Source organism: Vipera ursinii (assembly GCF_947247035.1).
Source record: "Vipera ursinii genome assembly, chromosome: 4".
Taxonomy (NCBI): Eukaryota; Metazoa; Chordata; class Lepidosauria; order Squamata; family Viperidae; genus Vipera; species Vipera ursinii.
Window position 1 is genome coordinate 4,226,966 of NC_139514.1, and position 23,607 is coordinate 4,250,572.

The window sequence follows — 23,607 nt, forward strand, 5'->3', positions numbered from 1 at the left end:
ACACGCACCCAATGGGCCACGGCCATCCAATGGGCCACACCCACCCAATGGGCCACGACCACCCGGCACCCGACGACACATAAGTAGGTTTTGGGTTGCAGTTTGGGCACTCGGTCTCTAAAAGGTTCCAAAGTCTCTTTTGACTGTTATTCCGATTCAGTTATGTTGTAAGATGGATCTCCAATTTTTTAAAAAACAAAAAAAATACAAAACACCTGTGGTTTCTCTCTACACCAGAGGTCCTCCACCTTTTGGGCACCAGGGACCGGTTCCGTGGAGAGAGGTTTTTCCGTGGACAGGAGGGTGCGTGGTTTTGTGTGCTGCCAGCATCCCGCGGATGGGGCTTTGCTTGTTTGTGTGGACCGGTAGCTGGCATGCCGCGGCCCGGTACTGGCCCACGGACCAGGGAGGTTGGGTACCCCTGCTCCAAACTAAAGATGCCTATAGAAAAAGATTTAGCCATACTGCACTGTGGATGGTGGACTTGGAAACGTATGTTCTGTAACACGTGAAGGAACAAAGGATGGAGAGATGAGGATGTGCTCTATAGGCCAATGACCGAAATAATTGCGGTACGGAGGACAGCCTTCGAGACATCTCCTCAGCCTTCGAGACATTCAACCGGGGCTTACAAATGTTGGTGTGTGGCTGAGATCTGTAGGCCAGGTTTCTTCACACACACACCCCTGGGTGCAGATGTGTAAGCAATCTGGTCAACAAACAGACCTCCGATGTACAAAATGCTTTAAATGCTTAACACCAATAGTTTACGGAGGCCCTGACATCTGGAAACTGCCATTTCTCACGGCTTTAATTCAAGGGAAAGACACCAAAAGTGCTTTCACCAAAAAAAAAAAAAAAAAAGCAAGATATCAATATTTTAGCTTCCCTCAGGCTGATCTCAAACGCTTCATGAAAATAAAGTTTAGACAAGGCAATCAATTTACAACTGCCTAGCCCTCAAGAGGTTGGCCAGTCCCTCTACAATGCATCACTTTCAACTCACACTGTGCTGACTGCGGGCCCAATTCAAACTGATTTAACTTTCAAAGGTAAAAAGATAAAGGTAAAGGTTCCCTCGCACATGCGTGCTAGTCGTTTCCGACTCTAGGGGCCGGTGCTCATCTCCGTTTCAAAGCCGAAGAGCCAGCGCTTGTCCGAGGACGTCTCCGTGGTCATGTGGCCGGCATGACTAGACGCCAAAGGCGCACGGAACGCCGTTACCTTCCCACCGGAGTGGTCCCTATTTTTCTACTTGCATTTTTTACGTGCTTTTTTACGTGATGTTCCCTAGTTGGGTCATGAAACGTCTGCAAGAAAACAACCAAACTCAGAGGGCACCAAGGACCCCACAGTCCTCCTCCTCCTCCTCTCTAGCACGGATGATGTTACCTAGTTTTCATCACAAAACGTCCGCAAGAAAAAAAAACCAAGCTCAGAGGGCACCAAGGACCTCCCCTGTGGAAATTTTCCATGGCTAAAATCGATTGCATTTCCCCACATGCATTTGTTTTGCCTTTGGCTGGAGTTAATTTTTCCCCCCCAGAAGTTTACTTTCAGCGTTATTGAAAACACCTTTGTTTAATTAAACGAGCAAAAGCAAACCAGAAGCCAGGAATCATTTAACTCCGTCCAAGTTTTTAATTTGGGACATCCTTTTTCAGAACACTGTTCCTCCCCTCGGGCTTTTGCAAAAAGAGAAAGAGAGAAAGCTCGCAAAGGGTCTCAGAAAGCAACAGGGTGTTTACATCGAAAACGTCTGTTGGATGGAAATTCTATTTTCAAAGACGGGAATACAGTGAACCACACTGGTGGTCCTTAAGAGTCCTCCTTAAGTGGCATTAAATATATGTGGATGCAACATCGAGAGAATAAAAATGCAAAAAAGATGTCTCGTTGGCTGGCTGGCTTTTCAATTACTTGTTTAGTTTGAAGACAGATTCACACAGACACACAGGATACTGAGCCCACGTCCTAACAGAGATAAATGCAACCTTGCCTATCAATATATCTAGTGAGATAGATAGATAGATAGATAGATAGATAGATAGATAGATAGATAGATAGATAGATAGATAGATAGATAGATAGATCGAACTTTGGTCATTTGGGTTTTTTCCCACGTAGAATTGGAGGTATCAGAGCAACGTTTCGACGAAATCTCATCCGTCATCCTCAGGCTGGTGACTTCAGCTTCGTTCTTCTGGGAGAAGTGTGTGATAGTGACTGTTTTTTCCTCCTTTTTAAACTGCCAGAGGGTGTGTACACACACACACACACACACACACACACACACACACACACACACACAGAGTCCTCGACTTACAACAGTTCATTTAGTGACCGAAGTTACGACGGCATTGAAAAAAAGAGACTTATGACCATTTTTCACACTTAACAACTGTTAGAAAACGATAACATTACGTGACTTTTCGAAAGAATCGCCATTCAAATTGAGGCGCTTGTCGTAACATGTTACCGGGTTTGAAATTCCTTAGTTGGCGTCGCTCGGTGCCAAACCTGGTGTGTGTGTGTGTGTGTTTGATCAAAAACATCCCAACGGAAGTGCTTCAAAAGTTCTTGGGTGCGTCTAGCAGTGCGCGGGCAAGCATTGTCATGTGCCAACACTGCACCGGAAGTCGGCATGCCCCATGCTTGTTATAGATGGCTGGTCTGAGTCTTCATAACGTTTCACAGTAGACATCTGAATTGATGGTCTAACCCAGGGGTAGGCAACCTTGGCTCTTTTATGACTTGTGGACTTCAACTCCTAGAATTCCTGAGCCAGCATGGGGCAAAATATGGCCCCTTCATGGCTGGCTCAGGAATTCTGGGAGTTGAGGTGCACAAGTCATGAAGGGGCCATAGTTCCTCCATGCTGGCTAAGGAATTATGGGAGTTGAAGTCTGCAAGTCATGAAGGGGCCAAAGTTCCCCCATGCTGGCTCAGGAATTCTGGGAGTTGAAGTCCACAAGTCATGAAGGGGCCATATTTTGCCCCATGCTGGCTCAGGAATTCTGGGAGTTGAAGTCCACAAGTCATAAAAGAGCCAAGGTTGCCTACCTCTGGTCTAACCACACTCCATGAACTTCACTCGCAGTTACTCCTTTGGCCTCTTCACCTTCAGCACCTTTTCTGGTGTGGTGTTGGTTCACGACAATACTCGCCCACACACCGCTAGTACTGTATCTATGCATGTTTACACTATACATCCTCTTCACAGCTTGTTTTCTTTGTTACCTTCTGGGAGGAGGGGGCTTCGTGGCATCCGAAGCAGAAATCCAGATTCAATCACAGTTTTGTGCCATACAGTATGGTGAACTCTAAAGCTTCCTCCTTCCGTTATGTATTCAAGATGGACAGTGAATAATATTTATACTTTACTTATAGGTAAGGGTGTAGGTCTATACCTGTGTTGTATATATTATGTTTTAAATGTGTGTTACGTATGTGTACACTTTGAGAGCAAAGCAACCAAATTTCATTTGTAATGTGTGCCATTGTGCCGAGTAAAAAATGACAATAAAGGTTATCTATCTATCTCTATCCATATCTATCTATCTCTCTGCCTCTATTCATCCATCCATCCATCCATCCATCCATCCATCCATCCACCTATCTATCTCTATCCATATCTATCTATCTATCTATCTATCTATCTATCTATCTATCTATCTATCTATCTATCTAGCTCTATCTATCTATCTATCTATCTCTATCCTTATCTATCTATCTATCTATCTATCTATCTATCTATCTATCTATCTATCTATCCATATCTATCTATCTATCTATCTATCTATCTATCTATCTATCTATCTATCTATCTATCTATGAGTGTCTGTCATTGATAACCAAACAGGGGGTTTATTCCCGAATTGCCCTCATACATTCAGCACTTATCTACCTCAAACTTTCAATTGCTCAAGTTCCTCTTTCCTGGCGAGTATCTAAATTTCTCCCATGGACTGATCTCTCTTCCAAGTGACGACCATGAGGTCTTCCCTTACTTACGCTGTCTTCAAATATGAACCCAGAGACGCTAATGCACTCCAAGTGAAAACTGACACAAGCGATAGATGGGTGAATAATTGATGCCCCATATTTTGCGGAAGGCTCTTTCAGAAAGATGATTACAGTCTAAATAAGCAACCTTTCAAAGCTGTCCCAGATTGCACCGCGCAATAATTGTGGCCCAAATTCTGTTCCGCAATCAATTCTGCTTCGGCTGAAATGGCTCTGCCATCAACCATACATCAGAAATCACAGTCAGATTCTACCACTTCCCGACACAACATAATTCTCCTGATAAACAGTAATGCCTTGGAACAGGGCCCAACTGTGACCCGACTCAACTTAGGAAAGTTATCATTGCAAGATTTAATACTAATTGCCTGGATTAGGGTGTGATGGGTTGTCATGATGAACTGCTTTAATTTCGCACAAAGGAGTCCAGGAAGTTCACACATATTGGCTAAGGGCCAAGAGATTTCCAAAATTAAGCTTTCAAAATCTAAGTTGATAGGAACTGGCTGGGAACGAGTCGGCCACATCAATTCAAGTCTTACCGAGAATAAATATTTTTGTTCAGGATTGGAATGTATTATCAGAGATAGCCCCCCAGACATACATCTATGTGGTTAGAGCATTAATTACAGTGGACTGACTTATTACCTGTAACTACGTTGAATTCAAGATCGATTCCTTGGATTTAAATTCCAAGATTTATCCGGGGAAGGAATGTGCTTTGGGCTAAGTATTACAGAAAGTTTACGTGGAGACCTCTTCTCGCCCCTCAGCCCCAGCCGGGAAAAAAAAAGCTGAATACTTTATTATTAAGATACTGCAAAAAATAACGTAGGCCTCCTCAGACCAAGAAGCAATTTACTTGCTGGTAGGACAACATCGGATGAACTGACTTAAAAGACAAAAGCCGCTCTTTCGAGGACAGCAAAGTCCACATTTTGGACAGAGAGGACGGCTGGTTTGAAAGAGGGGTCAGAGAGGCCATCTGTGTCAAAACTGAACAGCCCCTGCTCAACAGAGGGGAAGGGATACGACTATCTCCAGTCTACAACATGGTCCTTTCCGCAGTTCCAAGGAGCCACCCCCATTTGCACCACTCGGGTGACCCTGAGGACACAGAGAAACCTCCAAGTGGCCTCAACGACTCTCCAAAAGAATGCTAATGCTAATGAGAAGAAGAAGAAGAAGAAGAAGAAGAAGAAGAAGAAGAAGAAGAAGAAGAAGAAGAAGAAGAAGAAGAAGAAGAAGAAGAAGAAGAAGAAGAAGAAGAAGTTGGAAGGGACCTTAGAGGTTATCTAGTCCAACCCCCTGCTCAGGCAGGAAGCCCTATACTATTTCAGACAAATGGCTGTCCAGTCTCTTCTTAAAAACCTCCAGTGTTGGAGCCTTCACAGCTTCTGGAGGCAGGTATTTCCACTGATTAATTGTTCTAACTGTCAGGAAGTTTCTCGTTAGTTCTAGGTTGCTTCTCTCCTTGACTAGTTTCCATCCGTTGCTTCTTGACCTGCCTTCAGGTGCTTTGGAGAATAGCTTGACTCCCTCTTCTTTGGGGCAGCCCCTGAGATACTGGAACGCTGCTATCATGTCCCCCCTCACCCTTCTCTTCATTAAACTACACATTCCCAATTCCAGCAACCATTCTCCATATGTTTTAGCCTCCAGTCCTCTAATCATCTTTCTTGCTCTTCTCTGCACTCTTTCCAGAGTCTCAGCATCTTTTTTACATCGTGGTGACCAAAACTGGATGCCGCATTCCAAGTGTGGCCTTGCCAAGGCTTTGTAAAGTGGTATTAATACTTCACGTGATCTTGATTCTATGTGCAGCTATCTGCAAGGAGTATAAATCCTTCCTTTCCCCACCATCCAGTCAGAGCTGAAGAACCTTCTGGGATGAGAAGTGAAACGTCTTCAAAAGAAAACAAAAAAGTCCAATTGCCTCTTGAAAAAAGCATCTTTGGGATAACGATGACCTGGAGGACTGAGAATATCCATAAACAACATCTACTGAACTTCACTCTGCTAATTGCTAGGCAACATCAGAACCCATCAAGTTATTAAGGCTCCCACGTTGTACAAATGTTATTACTGTAGCTGCAGTTTGCTTGGTTAATTCAACCCGTTCACAAATTTACTAAACATTGGTCCTTCCTGCCAACATGTACAAGCCTCATTCTTACAACTCCCCTCCCCCCCCAAAAAATGCTTCACCTCCATTTCTGATTGCAGTGTCATTGGAGCCTAAAGCTATGATGTCCAAATATTTTAGGCTAATATTAAACTGCGATTAGCCGGAAAAGAAAGTTACCTTTCTCTCACCAATACAGAGCATTGCTTTTCACTCTGCACTGATGGCTCAATATCCAGTCTGAACATTAATTAGAGATTACAGATAGTCCTCAGCTTACAGCCAAAACCGAGGCGGGAACCTCTGTTGCGAGGCAACGCAGTCGTTGGTGTGAGTTGCACTTAATTTTGCAAGCTTTTTGTAAATCGCATGGCTGTTAAGCAAATTCAGTCGTAAACACACTGCCATTGGGGATACCGCAATGGCTGTTAGGTGGGAGAAATGGTCATTAAGTCCCTTTTTTCAGGGCCCTTGTTAGATAAGATTGAGAAGATAAGATAACCTTTATTGTCATTTTTTTTTAACTGTGGGCACAATGGCACACATCAAAAATGAAATTTAGTTGCCGGCTCTCATAGTGCAACACATACATGACACACACCTAACCATACTATATACAACATATGTATAGACCCACACCCCTACATACAGGTAAAGGTAAAGGTTCCCCCGCACATGCATGCTAGTCGTTTCCGACTCTAGGGGCCGGTGCTCATCTCCGTTTCAAAGCCGAAGAGCCAGCGCTTGTCCGAGGACGTCTCCATGGTCATGTGGCCGGCATGACTAGACGCCAAAGGCGCACGGAACACTGTTACCTTCCCACCGGAGTGGTCCCTATTTTTCTACTTGCATTTTTTACATGCTTTCAAACTGCTAGGTTGGCAGAAGCTGGGATGAGTAACAGGCGCTCACTCTGTTACGCGGCACTCGGGATTCGACCCGCCAAACTGCTGACCTTCTGATCGACAAGCTCAGCGTCCTAACCCACTGAGCCACCGCGTCCCTTTACCCCTACATATACATAACAAATAAATATTAAACCCTGTCCATCTTGAATATATAATGGAAGGAGGAAGCTTGAGAGTTCGCAAGGTTAATGCTGCATGGAATGAAACTATGGCTGAATCTGGATGTTCTGCTTCAGATACCACGAAGCCCACTCCTCCCGGAAGGGAACAAGGAAAACAGGCCATGAAGAGGACGTGTCGTGTCCCAGACAATCTTATGGACCCTGCTCAAGCAACGTTTCTGTGCCATGTCCTGGATGGAGGGGAGGGAACTGCCAATGATCTGTTCTTACTGTCCTCACCACTCTTTGCACTGCCCTCCTGTCCGAAGCGGTGATGCTTCCAAACCAGACCATTAAGCTGTATGACAGGATGCTCTCGATCGTCCCCCCCCGTAGAAAGTGGTCAGGACAGGGGAAGGAAGATGTGCTTTTCTCATGCGATGCAGGAAATGCAGGCGCTTCTGTGCCATGTCCTGGATGGAGGGGAGGGAACTGCCAAGGATCTGTTCTTACTGTCCTCCCCACTCTTTGCACCGCCCTCCTGTCCAAAGTGCTGATGCTTCCAAACCAGACCGTTATGCCGTATGACGGGATGCTCTCGATCGTCCCCCCCCCCGTAGAAAGTGGTCAGGATAGGGGAAGGAAGATGTGCTTTTCTCACGCGACGCAGGAAATGCAGGCGCTGCTCTGCCCGCTTCACCAGTTCCTCACTGTTGAGCGACCAAGCCAGCCTACTCGCCGGCTGCACGCCCAGGAATTTGATGCTGGTAACCATCTCCACAGGGCAATCATTGGTGCACAGAGGAGTGTGGCCGTGCCTGCCTTTTCTGAAATCAACTGTTTTCTTTACACCAGTTCACCAACCCCTCAACCTCCTTGCGGTAAACTTCCACCTTGTCATCCAACGATTCCCTAAATGAACGGCTTTGTAGTTTTTAATACCTATTTCTAGCCTGAGTCGCTCTGTCAGGGAGATGGGCAACGTCTACATAGGATATACAAATCAATAAATAAAATATTGCTACCATCGAAGAAAGCTAGGCCCATTCATCGAGCAACGAGCAACCTCACCAGAACTGAAGCCTAATGGCAGAACGTGATTTTAGGATAGTCCTGGGGTAGGCAACCTCGGCTCTTTTATGACTCGTGGACTTCAACTCCCAGAATTCCTGAGCCAGCATGGGGAAACTTTGGCCCCTTCATGACTTGTGGACTTCAACTCCCAGAATTCCTGAGCCAGCATGGGGGAACTATGGCCCCTTCATGACTTGTGGACTTCAACTCCCAGAATTCCTGAGCCAGCATGGGGGAACTATGGCCCCTTCATGACTTGTGGACTTCAACTCCCAGAATTCCTGAGCCAGCATGGGGGAAACTGGCCCCTTCATGACTTGTGGACTTCAACTCCCAGAATTCCTGAGCCAGCATGGGGGAAACTTTGGCCCCTTCATGACTTGTGGACTTCAACTCCCAGAATTCCTCAGCCAGCATGGGGGAACTATGGCCCCTTCATGACTTGTGGACTTCAACTCCCAGAATTCCTGAGCCAGCATGGGGGAAACTTTGGCCCCTTCATGACTTGTGGACTTCAACTCCCAGAATTCCTCAGCCAGCAAGGAGGAACTATGGCTCCTTCATGACTCGTGGACTTCAATTCCCAGAATTCCTGAGCCAGCATGGGGGAACTATGGCCCCTTCATGACTTGTGGACTTCAACTCCCAGTAGTCCTGAGCCAGCATGGGGGAAGTATGGCCCCCTCATGACTCGTGGACTTCAACTCCCAGAATTCCTCAGCCAGCATGGGGGAAACTTTGGCCCCTTCATGACTCGTGGACTTCAACTCCCAGAATTCCTCAGCCAGCATGGCTGGCTCAGGAATTCTGGGAGTTGAAGTCCACGAGTCATAAAAGAGCTGAGGTTGCCTAGCCCTGGGATAGTCCTTCATTTTCTCCATGGGTGGCGAAGAAGGAGCCGGAAGGAGAAAGGGACAAGTGGTGGAGATCGATGGTGGAAAGGACTGAATGGAGGCAGCTAGAGAAAACGGTGAGGGCTCCTTGATGCTCGCTGAGCTTGCTTGTTTTCTTGCAGAGGTTTCTTACTCAAACTAGGTAACATCATGTGCTGGAAGGGAGGGGGGGAGGAGGAGGAGGAGGAAGAGAATTTCCCAGCCTTCTGGGAGTTGAAGTCCAGCCGCTTTAGAAATCTTAGACAAGGATCTAAACCAGGTTTAGATTTCAGCTGGCTTAAGGACGTTCTCCAGAACATCCGTTCTTTGCCATTGGATGGCTTTTCTTCACAACCCTGGGCAATTGTTTCTTCCCCCATCCAAGCTGCTTTTGGACAGTGGGTGTAACGTGTAGCCCAGCCGCCCGGTTTGTATTTTTGCAATTGTTACAGATGTTGACTAGACAACAACTAGGGTCTCCTTGGCGCTCTCTGAGCTTGCTTGTTTATTTTTTATTTTTATTTATTTTAATTCCATTTATATCCCGCCCTTCTCCGAAGACTCAGGGCGGCTTACAAGCTTAGCAGTAGCCTTCATTCTATGTATATGCCTGCTTGTTAGGGCTTTCACACACACCCCCAAGCGGCATTATTACAAAGTCAGCTTAATTGCCCCCAACATTCTGGGTCCTCATTTTACCTACCTCGGAAGGATGGAAGGCTGAGTCAACCTTGAGCCTGGTGGGACTCGAACCTGCACTAATTGCAGGCAGCTGGTGTTACTTAAGGAGGCATTAGCCCACTGCTCCACCAAGGCTCTTTACCTAGTGTGGGTAATGAAACATCTTGCAAGAAAACCACCAATCTCGGAGAGCACCAAGGACCCCACAGTCCTCCTCCTCCTCCCCGCAACCCCCACTCCCTTCCAGTACTGATGATGTTACCTAGTTTGAGTAATGAAACATCTTGCAAGAAAACCACCAAACTCGGAGAGCACCAAAGGCCCTCGTTTCAACCCTGAGCTACAAATATTCTCCTTTATGGAAAGAAAACGGTGTTTTGGAAAGCCGGAAGGAATGGCTATTTTCCAAAATCCAAGATAGGGCTCATTCTTTGCCACATGAATAAACCAACTCAGGGAAAAAAATTCCAACCGAGGCTTTTATTTATTTATTTGTTAAAATGACTTGCCACCCTCTCTCTCGCCACTTGAGGCCTGCTCTGGGCGGCTTACGATAATAAAAAGGAAGGAAAAACGAAAGGAGTTTGTAAAACCGGAGTCAAACAACAGGACCGTAAAAAAAAATTAAAACCGTGGCAAAGGAAAATAATAAAATAGTAAATCAGTATAAGAACCCGCAACATGGACGGATGCGTTGGAGATGAACCAGAGAAACGGATTTAAAAAGCATGTTCAGAAACTGAAGAGAGATTTTTTTAAAAAATGGCTTCAGCTTTGTACGTCAAGAGTTGGCTATTTCAGGTAGGATCTGAAAATGTTGTTCTTATTAGGAGACCCAACCCATCTTTCCTCTTTTTAAGGCACTTTCTCCCCAGATCGACCCCCACAGTTCAGGAAGGTCTTTTATCTCCCGGCTAAAATCCTACAAACCAACTTGCCAGCTGTTGAACATTCCCCATCTAATCCTTGGCAAGATGTCCAGAGGTGATTGCCCCTTCCTCAACTTAAGGGAAAATTGCACTGTCGGGACTTATTAAAGGAGAAAAGGAAGAAAAAAGAGTGTGGCGTTGGGCTCGCTCTTTCTCTCTCCCGAGTAAATGCAAAAGCTAGTTGCTAAATTCAGGCGGGGCTGCTCTGATCCTTGAGGATCTTGAAGAACTGAGGACTCCTAACCAAACCATCTGCCGTGGTTAGCCTGAGAAATGCTGGCATGCGTTGATGTATTATTTTCTTTGGAGGCAGGGCTACAAGTTGACTAGAAACAACAATGGGGGGGAGAAGAGAGAGAAAAAAAACTAATTTCAAATATTACTAAGGGAGGCCCAAACTTCAAGCTTTCCTTAATTCTTCACTTGTCTTTAGTCCAATAACTGTCCCGGCCAAATAGTCACTACACATAGTCAACTGTCTGTTTTGATTAAGGTAAAGGTTCCCCCGCACATGCGTGCTAGTCGTTTTCAACTCTAGGGGCCGGTGCTCATCTCCGTTTCAAAGCCGAAGAGCCAGCGCTTGTCCGAGGACGTCTCCGTGGTCATGTGGCCGGCATGACTAGACGCCAAAGGCGCACGGAACGCTGTTACCTTCCCACCGGAGTGGTCCCTATTTTTCTACTTGCATTTTTACGGGTTTTCAAACTGCTAGGTTGGCAGAAGCTGGGATGAGTAACAGGCGCTCACTCTGTTACGCGGCACTCAGGATTCGACCCGCCAAACTGCCAACCTTCTGATCGACAAGCTCAGCGTCCTAACCCACTGAGCCACCGCGTCCCTCTCTGTTTTGATTACTAGCATGCAAACGATTTCACCTTTTTAATTTTTCCTCCATAAGAAACCAGAATTATATTTTTCTTCCAGTTTCAGCTCACAATGACTTTTGTCATAAAATAGCAAAATACCACAGGCTGGGTTTGCCTATCTATCCCATCAAACCACGATTGGTTTGACTACAAATAATGAATTAACTGCAGCTATCTGGGTTCATACACTGCTCTAAACCATAACGTGGCTTGATTTTGGGATCTTGCCCTGGGAGAATTAAGCTTCGTGGTTAAAACTGTAAAGTTATGGTTAACTAACATGGGTCACATTTTAACAGACATTAAAGGGCTTTGGGGGAACAAACTTTGGTTAATGGCCCACCAGGCAGAAAAACAGGACCTCCACATTCACTGGTTGAGTTAAGGTGGTTCTTTGCACCGGTTCATACAAATCTTATTCTTTTAGTGGTTGTTATACTTTTGACTGATTAGCTTCATTAAGAAATAAGCAGCCTTCTAAGATGGACGAAGGCGGATGTGTGTGTCCCAGGATAACGTCGCAGGATCCAGTTCTGGGTTAGTCACTGGGACCAAAGGTTGGTCTGACCCAGACTGGATCCTGCAGCCTTCGAAGAACTCAGTGCAAATAACCTGCAAAATATTCTACCTGCTTTTGATTGCCATGACACAACCTCAGGTATTTGGAGAATTCAAGAATTTAGCTGCCAACATTTTTAGAAGGCTACAGAGGTTGATGACTCAGAGATGCCTGAACTATATGATTCCGTTCAGTTCTACCCTAACTTTTTTTTTCCACTAAAGGAATGAAATTGTTCCACTTGCAGGGCAATGGTGACATCTGCTGGTTTGTCTTCCACAAAAGGACTACAATTTACACAATTTCCAAACAAAGTGAAGTTTTGGAAAACGTTATTACTGTTATTTATTTATTAAAAGTATATGCTGCCCACCTACTGGTCTAGCCAGACTGGGTTACAAGCAACATTTAAAAAAATGAAGGAACAAAACATTAAAATTATTACTTCAAGGATCTTGGCAGGCAATTGGCAAGGTTGGGAAGCAGCTCCGCACAAACCTTGAACCCAACATTTATGTTGATAAACAAGACATTTCTTAAGTGAGTTTCCCCCCCATTTTACGACCTTTCTTCTCACAGTTGTAAAACGAATCACTGCAGCTGTTTAGTAACACGGTTGTTAAGTGAATCTGGCTTCCCCCATTGACTTTGCTTGTCAGAAGGTCGCAAAAGGGGATCGCGTGACCCCCGGGGACGCTGCGACCGTCATAAATGTGAGTCAGTTGCCAATCGTCCAAATTCAGACCTCGTGACCTCGGGGATGCTGCAATGGTCGTTAAGTGTGAAAAGAGTCATAAGTCACTTTTTCCCAGTGTCACTGTCGCTAAATGAATTGCTGTAAGTTAAAAACGTCCCCTGGTTCATTGCTGCTCGCTGACAGCAAATCAATTTTTTTTCTCCATTTACCACTTGAGCCTTGATTACTTCCCGCTTGAACCACAGGCCGTCCTCGAATTACGACCGGAACTGAGCTCAAAATGTCCACTGCGAAGCAAGGCCGTTGTTAAGTGAGTTTTGCCCCATTTTACGACCTGTCTTGCCGCAGTTGTTAAGGTGAAGCACTGCAGTTGTTAAAAAGTTAGCGTTACGGCTCTTAAAAAAGAGAATCTGGCTTCCCCATTGGCTCTGCTTGTCAGAAGGTCTCAAAAGCCAAGCCTTTTGAAATTTGTCCGCATGATCACGGGGATGCTGCCACGGTTGCAAGTGTGAAAAATAGTTGTGAAGTCGCTTTTTTTGTGCCATTGTAACGTTGAACGCTCACTAAACGAACGGCCGTAAGTCGAGGACTTCCTGTGCAATTGCTCCTGAAGATTATCCGGAAACTTAGCTGATCTAGAACATAATGGTTCAAGCAGCTGCTATGGGCACCAGTTGATTGTTCCACACAGTACCTCTGCTTGGTACACTGACTGCTGGTCTAACTAATGAGGACCCAGATTGTTGGGGGCAATTAAGCTGACTTTATAATAATGCCGCTGGGGGTGTGTGTGAAAGCCCTAATAAGCAGGCATATACATAGAATGAAGGCTACTGCTAAGCTTGTAAGCCGCCCTGAGTCTTCGGAGAAGGGCGGGATATAAATAGAATTAAAATAAAATAAAAAATAAAATAACTTAAAAGAGCCTTGGTGGAGCAGTGGGCTAATGCCTCCCTAAGTAACACCAGCTGCCTGCAATTAGTGCAGGTTCGAGTCCCACCAGGCTCAAGGTTGACTCAGCCTTCCATCCTTCCCAGGTAGGTCAAATGAGGACCCAGATTGTTGGGGGCAATAAACTGACTTTGTAATAATGCCGCTTGGGGGGGGGGGCGAAAGCCCTAATAATAAGCAGGCATATACATAGAATGAAGGCTACTGCTAAGCACATTTGATTTGTGCTTTAGATTGTAAGCCGCCCTGAGTCTTCGGAGAAGGGCGGGATATAAATGGGATTAAAAATTAAAAAAAACTCCGAGTACTGTTTCAATTTTCACTAGGACGAAAGCCGGAGGAACGCTGCGTGGAAAGACAACAGGACCACCCTAACCACCGTCCTGGCTCGTAATCACGGGAAGACACAACGACGACACTCTGCTATGCTGTCTTGCTTGCGCAACCCTCAGAAGCTGCTTTTGCACATCTATCCCAAAGGTGCTTTTTTTCAGGAGGCAACTGGACTTCTTTGTTTTTCTTCGAAGACGTCCCAAGAAAAACAAGAAAGTCCATTTGCCTCCTGGGAAAAAAATCACCTTTGGGGAAAAACCTGACTTGGAGGACTTGAGAACCTCCACAGACAATTCTGCACGTCGATTTCTTTGCGTTTTCTTCTTTGGCTTTAATTTTATTTTATTTTTTAATCTTTTTAAGTGTAATAAAAGTACCATAAAAGGACAACCACCCATGAGCCTGTTCCTAATCGTGAAGAAAGACATTTCAACTCCTTCCGCTGGTGGCAAAAAGAAACAAACGTTCACGCTAAACGTTATCTGCGCTGGAAAAAAAAGTAGCTTTTCGTGTACAACGACGACAACAACAACAACAAAGACAACGTGCAAAGCCAACGCGTTATGCAAGGAGCTTAGGGCCGTCGCTAGTGATTCGCACAAGTGCTGAAAAACATTCTGGGAAGCTTATGTTATTTTCAGCTCACAGTTGCTTCTTAATCGGAAGCCGGAAGTTACCTTAGCAAAGAGAAGACATCATATGAGTTACGCACACAATTGGGATCCACCTGCAGATTCTTCTGGATTCCTGAGACACCCTTGAAGACAAACAAGACAGTACGTTAACAGTTTTGTCTTGGTCACGCTGAAATTAAGATTCTAGTTTCCTAATTAAAAAAAAATTACACTCGCATGTTTTGTCCAGACGAAACAGCGTTTATAGCCCGCCCTTTGCACGTGATATTCATGTTTACCAACCTTCTCTCTTTATCCCCAAGATACTTCTCTTCTTGTTTGATTTTTTTTGTCCCTCCTTTCTTACTTTTTATAAGTACCTCAAGGCAATGAACATACCTAAGACTCAGTGGTGGGATTCGGCCAGTTCGTACCAGTTCGGCCGAACTGGTAGCTAAATTTTGCTGAGTTTGGAGAACCGGCTGAATGCACGCTGCTTCCGGAAGTCTATTCTAGGCCTGGAGGAGGCCTCCCAGGCCTAGAACGGCCCACCGGAAGAGGCCTCCCAGGCCTAGAATGGCCCACCAGAAGTGCGTGGGTGCCACTTCCGGACGTCTGTGGGTGCCACTTCCGGAAGTCCGTTGTAGGCCTGGGAGGCCTGGAGGAGGCCTCTCAGGCCTAGAACGGCCCACAGGAAGTGTGTGGATGCCACTTCCGGAAGTCTATTCTAGGCCTCGGAGGCCCAGGCCTGCATCCAACAAGAGAACCGGTTGTTCAGGTATTTGAATCCCACCACTGCTAGGACTCCTCCCTCCTCCTATTTTCCCCACAACAACAACCCTGTGAGGTGGGTCGGGCTGAGAGAGACTGACTGATCCAAAGTCACCCAGCTAGCTTTCATACGTAAAGTGGGACTAGAAGTCACGGCCTCCTGGTTTCTAGGCCAACACCTTTAACCACTAGGCCAAGCTGGCTTTCTATGTTTCACTGGACAGTTGATTTGACTTTTTTTAGAAAACTGTAAAAAAACATTCCGGAAGCTAACGCGCCCTGCGGATTGACGGTTTTAAGAAGTTATGGACGCAGTGGGGGTAAGCTTACCTTTCGTTCGTACAAGGCCCCATAATAACCATCATTCAGCCCAAAAATGATTTCATTCGGGCTACGAGCATGTATCTGTTAAGTAAAACCAGTGTCACAGATTCAGTCAGCTTACTTTAAAGCCATTGTTTTAGTTCTTTTAGCACCCAGAGTGGCATTCTTTGTAGGGATCATATGTTTTGTGGCATCCTTCTGTTATGCAGGTTCACCACTGACCCTATAGAGGGGAAAGGAAGAAGCTGAAACTCGATCCCATGAATAGGTTCATTTTCTGGGCCACAACGAACATGGTAAGATAGCTTAAAAAAAACTAAGTACATAATCACACATACGCTTAGCCTTCAGGGACCTAGGTCTTCCCGCAGGGTCTAACCTAACAATAAATTTGTTAAGCCTTGAATTTTCATGGTCTGCTGCAGTACACCCAAAGCTAAACATCTGGAATTCACTGAAGAAGCTTCTTCGTCGAGAAGCGAAACATTTTCAAAGAGAGGAAGAAAAAATATATATCCAAGAAAGTCTAATTGCCCTTTGAAAAAGCACCTTTGGGGAAACGAATCTCCATAGACATTTAACCATCTGGAGCTGTTAACTAATTTGGCTCGATAACGAACAAGCCAACTGAATATACTTCTATCTGCAGATAGTCAACTTTCAAAATGAGTGATTAACTTAAGACAACTCTGGGGTCTGCTGGCTCCTCCTTTGAGAGCAGTGTGTGTGTGTGTGTGTGTGTGTGTGTGTGTGAGAGAGAGAGAGAGAGAGAGAGAGAGAGAGAGAGAGAGAGAGAGAGAGAGAGAGAGATGACCAGAATGAACATTAAAATTTCAAACTGATCGTACTTCTTTTATCTCAGGGGTCTTCAAACTTGGCCCTTTTATGCCTTGTGGACTTGAATTCCAGGAGTTGAAGTCCACAAGGGCCAAGTTCGAAGATCCCTGTTTTATCCTAATGCTGGACAGGCTCATGATCCTCAAAGAAAAGTATATATCATAAATTGAAACTTAATTGTGGTGGCAAATGAACTTCCAATAACAACTCAGTATGTACTTACTTAAAACAGGAAGATCATAGGCAGGCAAAGCAGCGGCAGTGGGATTATTTGACTTCCCGCTGGCTTCCCCAATGATTTTGCTTGTGGGAAACTGGCAAGGAGTACTAAAATCATGATCATGTGACTGCAGGGATGCCGCAACAGCCACAATTTTGCACACAGAACTGATCCGAACATCGTGGAAAATTCAATGCCACAGGAGTAATGGGTCCTGGATTATTATCTTTTGTGCATTTTTAAATTAAATGAATTTTAGGCACCTTGATTTTTAAATTAATAAATTTTAGGTATCCTGATTCAAATACTTGTAGTATGAGGCACGATTTGGGCTACCCTGAGGGTACAAACAGATACAACACAACATTTTAGTAATATATAGAAGATTCCTCTTATCCTGCCAAAATTCTGTCCAGCATCTGCCAACTTTATATCTTGGACCAAAGGTCCTTTTCAAAAGGCAACTGGACTTTCTTAGTTTATATTCTTGAAAACGGTTCACATTTCATCCAGGAAGCTTCTTGAATGAGAAACAAAACATTTTCAAAAAAAAAAAAAAAGTCCAGTTGCCTTTTGAAAAGGATATTTGGGACCTGGATGATTGACAATCTCCACAGACACTTATATCTTGCAACAATTCTTTGCTATTCCATCAACAGATATTTGCTGAAAATATCCTTAAATAGCCAATCCAAGTTGAAACAGTACTTTTCTTTTACCTGCTGGCCCAAATATTTGAGTCCATCTAGATTGACTTTCCACTCAATCAGTAGCTGATAGGTATCATTCTTGCCACCCCATATCCTCACCACAAAACAGGATACAGACGTATCAAGGCGATCGGGCATTAAACCAAAGTCAAGGCTTCGCCATGTTGGATTCTGTTCGTGTGGAAGAAGAGAGAATGAAATATTCCGGGTTATTTTTCTCCCACAGCGATTAGTACGTAGTTAGTCCTTAAGACCTTAATTGAGTCCAGAATTAAGTGTTGTACATCTTGGCGGTCATTAAGCAGGAGGTCACCAAGTGACCACACCCGACTTTACAATCTTTTTTGCAACAGTCATTAAATGCATCCATTTTTCCCAATGGGTGGGTTCCCATTTGTAAATGCTAGAAATCAGCATGAAAGTTGCAGCCGCATGACCATGGGATGTTGCAAACGGCTGTAAAGGCTAAATGCTCCAAATGCAATTTCATGAGTGTGTGGATGGAGCTTTTTTTGGGGGGGGGGAGTTGAACAGGACTTCAAAAGTGGGCCATACATGGCTCTGGGGAAGTCTGTTGTAACTTTGAATGGTTACTAAGCAACCGGTTATTAAACAAGGATTACGTGTATGTCCAAAAAAGGCTTCCAAAGATGGTGCACGAATTGCTCTAAGTCAGGGGTAGGCAACCTTGGCTCTTTTATGACTCATGGACTTCAACTCCCAGAATTCCTGAGCCAGCTATGCTGGCTCAGGAATACTGGGAGTTGAAGTCCACGAGTCATGAAGGGGCCATAGTTCCCTCATGCTGGCTCAGGAATTCTGGGAGTTGAAATCCACGAGTCATGAAGGGGCCATAGTTCCCCCATGCTGGCTCAGGAATTCTGGGAGTTGAAGTCCACGAGTCATGAAGGGGCCATAGTTCCCCCATGCTGGCTCAGGAATTCTGGGAGTTGAAATCCACGAGTCATGAAGGGGCCATAGTTCCCCCATGCTGGCTCAGGAATTCTGGGAGTTGAAGTCCACAAGTCATGAAGGGGCCATAGTTCCCCATGCTGGCCCAGGAATTCTGGGAGTTGAAGTCCATGAGTCATGAAGGGGCCATAGTTCCCCCATGCTGGCTCAGGAATTCTGGGAGTTGAAGTCCACGAGTCATGAAGGGGCCATAGTTCCCCCATGCTGGCTCAGGAATTCTGGGAGTTGAAGTCCACAAGTCATAAAAGAGCCAAGGTTGCCTACCCCTGCTCTAAGTTATTCCCGATGCAGCCAATTGCTTGGTTGTATATTATAATAGGTTTCACAAAGAACTTTGAAGGACAAACCATTTGCATTTGCTTCAAGTTAGACAAGGAATTTGGTTCGGGCAGTCTAGAGAAAAGAAGGACTGGGGAGGTGGGGGTGGCGTGATAGCAGTATTCCAGTATCCTGTGGAACAGAAGTTGCCTTCAGAAGTGGTGGGTGCTTCATTACTGGAGGTTTTTTTAAGAAGAAACCGGACAGCCGCTTGTCTCAAATGGTATAGGGGGTCTCCAGCCTGAGCAGGGGGGTGGATTAGAAGACCTCCAGATCTGCTCTGCTCCAGATTATTGCAGAACGTGTCGCATGTACGGACTGTCAGCTGGTCAGGGTTGGCGAGATCAGCTTCATTTGGAGTGGACAAGAATAAGAGAAGGTGCATGGATCCACGACTCATACTCTAGATCCATGGTAACTGTTAGGATCCAGCAGGGAGAATCTATTGGGTAAGTAGTTCATGCTTCATCTGAATCCAAACTCCTGCAGGAACCCTAACGTGTGTCTGTCTGTCTGTCTGTCTGTGTATATACACAAACACACAAACACACATACACGTGTATACACACATATACACATATATACACACACGTGTATATACACATATACACACATATATATACATTCACATATACACATACACACTGAGGAATTCTGGGAGTTGAAGTCCACAGGTCATGAAGGGGCCATAGTTCCCCCATGCTGGCTGAGGAATTCTGGGAGTTGAAGTCCACGAGTCATGAAGGGGCCATAGTTTCCCCATGCTGGCTGAGGAATTCTGGGAGTTGAAGTCCACACATACACACAATTTGGATTGCTGACAAAGAATTAAAGGGAGACTGATATAGCTATTTCAAGCTTCTTTGCTCTCATCAGTCAGCCATATGTGTATATATGTATGTATATAATTGTGTGTGTGTATATATATGTGTGTGTGTGTGTCTGTGTCTGTGTATATACACAAACCCACAAACACACACACACATAGTATATGTATATACACACACATACACATTTGTATACACACACATACACATATACACGTGTGTATTTTATTTATTTATTTTAATTCCATTTATATCCCGCCCTTGTGTATACACATACACACACATATACATTCACATGTATGTATATGTGTGTCTGTCTGTATACACACACACATACACACAATTTGGATTGCTGACAAAGAATTAAAGGGAGACTGATATAGCTATTTCACGCTTCTTTGCTCTCATCAGTCAGCCACACCCTTCTGAAATGAGAGCAAAGCAGCTTGAAATAGCTATATCAGCCTCCCTTTAATTCTTTGTCAGCAATCCAAATTTATTTTAATACAAACAATTGTTGCAGTTGCAACTTGCTGCCTGTGGATTTATATGTATAAATCTTTTGCCTGTATCAGCCCAAACTAGGGCCATCCACAGGCAGCAAGTATGACCTAGGAATTAGGAAGATTCCCTGTATTTGAAAGCCTTTTTCTAAAGGACCAGATACAGCTTGCCACTGTCATTAACGGCCCCACTAACAATTGATGCATCGGCTGTGACCTTACCTGAACCAAAACAGACTAGCTTCTCTGATTCATTTCCTAATTAATCTCCCAACTTTGCACTCAGTATGGAGCTATTCTTCCAAGATGGTCAGGAAGCTGCAAATCTATACAGACCACAGCTGCCCCAATGTTACGTGAGGCGACGTGAAAAAGCAATACTTGGCTACCTGCGAACTCTCAAGATCAACATAAGATGCTTTGTTTTCTATTTGGTTCAATATACCCCTTGCCGTAACTGAACTTAAGCTTGCTAATAAAAATTTTTTAAACCACAATACGAAAAGAAAAAAAAAGAAAAAAAAAACATTACTTAATACCGTATGCTGGCATGCATCTAGGAAGCTCTAAGTGTTTTAGGATCCAAGTATTTAACACACATCCCACCACCTTTTGATCTGATGCCTTGGATCTGCGGGGGAAGGGCCCTCCTCACAGTCCTTCAGGCTGATTTGGCTCAAATGTCAATTGCCACCATTGTATTCTATTCCAATTTCATTTTAGACTGTATTTCATTCCAATTTCATTTAAAATTGTATTTTATCTAATTCCACTTTAAATTGCTTTTATCAAATGTTAGCAATAATTCATTTCTGGAACCTTGCCCTTTGATATGGCCCAATAAATTCAATAAAGAATTTCTTTAAAAAAAATCAAATTTAAAATTTACAACCACGGAAATCCTACAAGGGTTCTTAGTTCCACCTCTATGCATCCCCTTAATGCAAATTAATACTCACAAACACAGAACAGCTGTGTTCGTTTTGAATTCCGAAGGCAGTCCACAATCTATGACCGCAACTGAGCTCAAAATTTCCAGTTTTGCCTCATTTTATGACCTTTCTCGCCACAGTCGTTAAGCGAATCACTGCAGTTGTTAAGTTGGTAACACAGTTGTTAAGGGAATCTGGCCTCCCCATTGATTTTGCTTGTCGGGGGGGCACAAGAGGTGATCACGTGACCCCGGGACACTGCAGCCAATCGTAAATGCGAGTCAGTCGCCAAGCGTCTGAATTTTGATTATGTGACCAATGGGGATGCTGCGACGGTCGTTAAGTGTGAAAAATGTTTAAGTCACTTTTTTCAGTACCGTTGTAACCTCAAACGGTCACTAAATGAAATACTGTAAGCCGAGGGCTACCTGTACTTCTCACTTACACCTGGCTACCCCAGGTAGGTACAACATTATACCAAGAACGTCTGTCTTGGCATCACTGCGTTCAAAATGGCAAATCCAACCAGGCAATTGAAGTACCATTTTATTTATTTTTTAGCTACCCATCTTGCAGCCAACTTTGGGCGCTTCCCAATCAAAAGTTAAAATACAAAACCGTATTAAAATTCTCCAAATTAATACATTACATGAAAAACAACAAAACCGACCCCATCTTGTTTCATGCAGTGAATCCAAGCGCGTCCACCATTTTGAAGCCAATTACTGTTAAACCCCCCAGGCTGCAACTACTTAACTGTCAATTTTTTCCCCTTGTATTGTGGCTGCCTTCCACAGAAATGCATTCTGGACTATAAGTGACAAAACCTCGCTGAAAACTGTCAGCAGTCTCTGGTTTACTGCAGTAATAGAGATAACTTGTATAGTTTGCACAGGGAGGTTACACAAGGAAAAAAATTGTCCCATGTCATGGTTAATAAACATTAAACGGTCCGGGGAAGGGGTGGGCAAGTATGGCCACTTTACAACTTGTAGACTTCAATTTCCAGAATTTCTGGCTCAGGAATGCTGGGAGTTGGAAGTCCACTGGTGATAAAAGTGGTCACAGTTGCCCACCCTTGGTTTAAAAGAAAAGATTAAAAGGAAAACCTTAGGAAACATAATAACAGTTCACTTACCAGGGAATTCTTTATGACCTCACTCTTATAAAATTCTATTAAAAAAAGAAAAAGAAAAAAAAGAAAAGAAATTAAAAGACAGTTAGGAAATCACACTGCACAGATTTCTAAGGGTATCAAGCCGGGAGAGCAAAACAGCGATTGATAATTAAATCAAGCCAAGGTCCTAGAGAGGTCAGGTTATGCAAACTATGGTCGTCATAAAATAACCTTAGGTTACATGGAAGCCAAACCTGTGGGAACCAATGCCTATTGAACTCTTGTTTTTGGAAAAAACCAGCTTTCTTTGGTAACCCATAAAAAAAAACAAGAAACCTTTGCATTAAGTTTTTATCAAAGAAATCACAAAGGTTTCTCAGTGTCTAATCAGCATAAAGAATATTGTGATCAAGAGCCCAATATGGGACACGTGACCGCAGGAGGGGGAATCAGCAAAAACTGATATTAAATACCCCTGAAAAGATTTTTTTATAACTTCAAATGGTTGCTAAGGGACCGTTATTAAGTGAGAAAAGCCTGTATCTTTCGGCTTCTCACGTAACTCTGACAGATCACCGAGAGATACCAATTATTGCTCAAAGCTTCATTATAAAATAAGCATCTTTCATGGCGTCAAATGCCCAGAACGGTGTGATGTACTTTCATCCAGTTATCAGTAAACAAAGGCAAGTTAATCAGATCGCACAAACACAAAGTGTAAATATCCAAATCATTTACATATTAAATACAGGTAGTCCTCGACTTATAACCACAACCGAGCCCGACATTTTTGTTTCTAGATGAGACATTTGTTAAGTGAATTTTGTTCGATCCTGACCTGCTCAGGTCTGACTCGTCCTTCCGTCCTTCTGAGGTACGTAAAATGAGGACCCAGATTGTTGGGTGGGGGCAAATATGCTGATTCTGTAAACCGCTTAGGGAGGGCTGTAAAAGCACTATGAAGGGATATATAAGTCTAAGTGCAGGGAGGGAGGGAGGGGAGGGAAGGAGGGAGGGAGGAAGGAGACATGGTGTCGCAGAGGTTAGAATGCAGTACTGCAGGCTAATTCTGCTGAATGCCAGCAGTTCAATTCTGACCAGCTCAAGGTGGACTCAGCCTTTCATCCTTCCGAGGTCGTTAAAATGAGGACCCAGATTATTGGGGGGACAAATATGCTGACTCTGTAAACTGCTTAGAGAGGGGCTGCAAAGCACTGTGAAGCGGTATATAAGTCTAAGAGGCTATTGCTATTGCCCCATTTTACAACTTTTCTTGCGACACTTATGTGAATCACTGCAGTTGTTAAGTTAGTAACACGGTTGTTAAGTGAATCTAGTCT

At 44.2% G+C, this 23,607-nt stretch overlaps 1 protein-coding gene across 1 annotated transcript in view; it reads right to left on the reverse strand.

Moving 5' to 3' along the window:
• UVRAG (UV radiation resistance associated) overlaps positions 1–23,607 on the reverse strand; it is a 93,994-nt gene that overhangs the window by 51,966 nt on the left and 18,421 nt on the right. Inside the window, exons 3-6 of the mRNA XM_083362525.1 lie at positions 22,289–22,323; positions 17,608–17,769; positions 15,838–15,912; positions 14,800–14,879 (exon numbers count right to left, since the gene is read on the reverse strand). Of these exons, the coding sequence (XP_083218651.1) occupies positions 14,800–14,879; positions 15,838–15,912; positions 17,608–17,769; positions 22,289–22,323 (352 nt within the window). The remainder of the gene's footprint in view (positions 1–14,799; positions 14,880–15,837; positions 15,913–17,607; positions 17,770–22,288; positions 22,324–23,607) is intronic.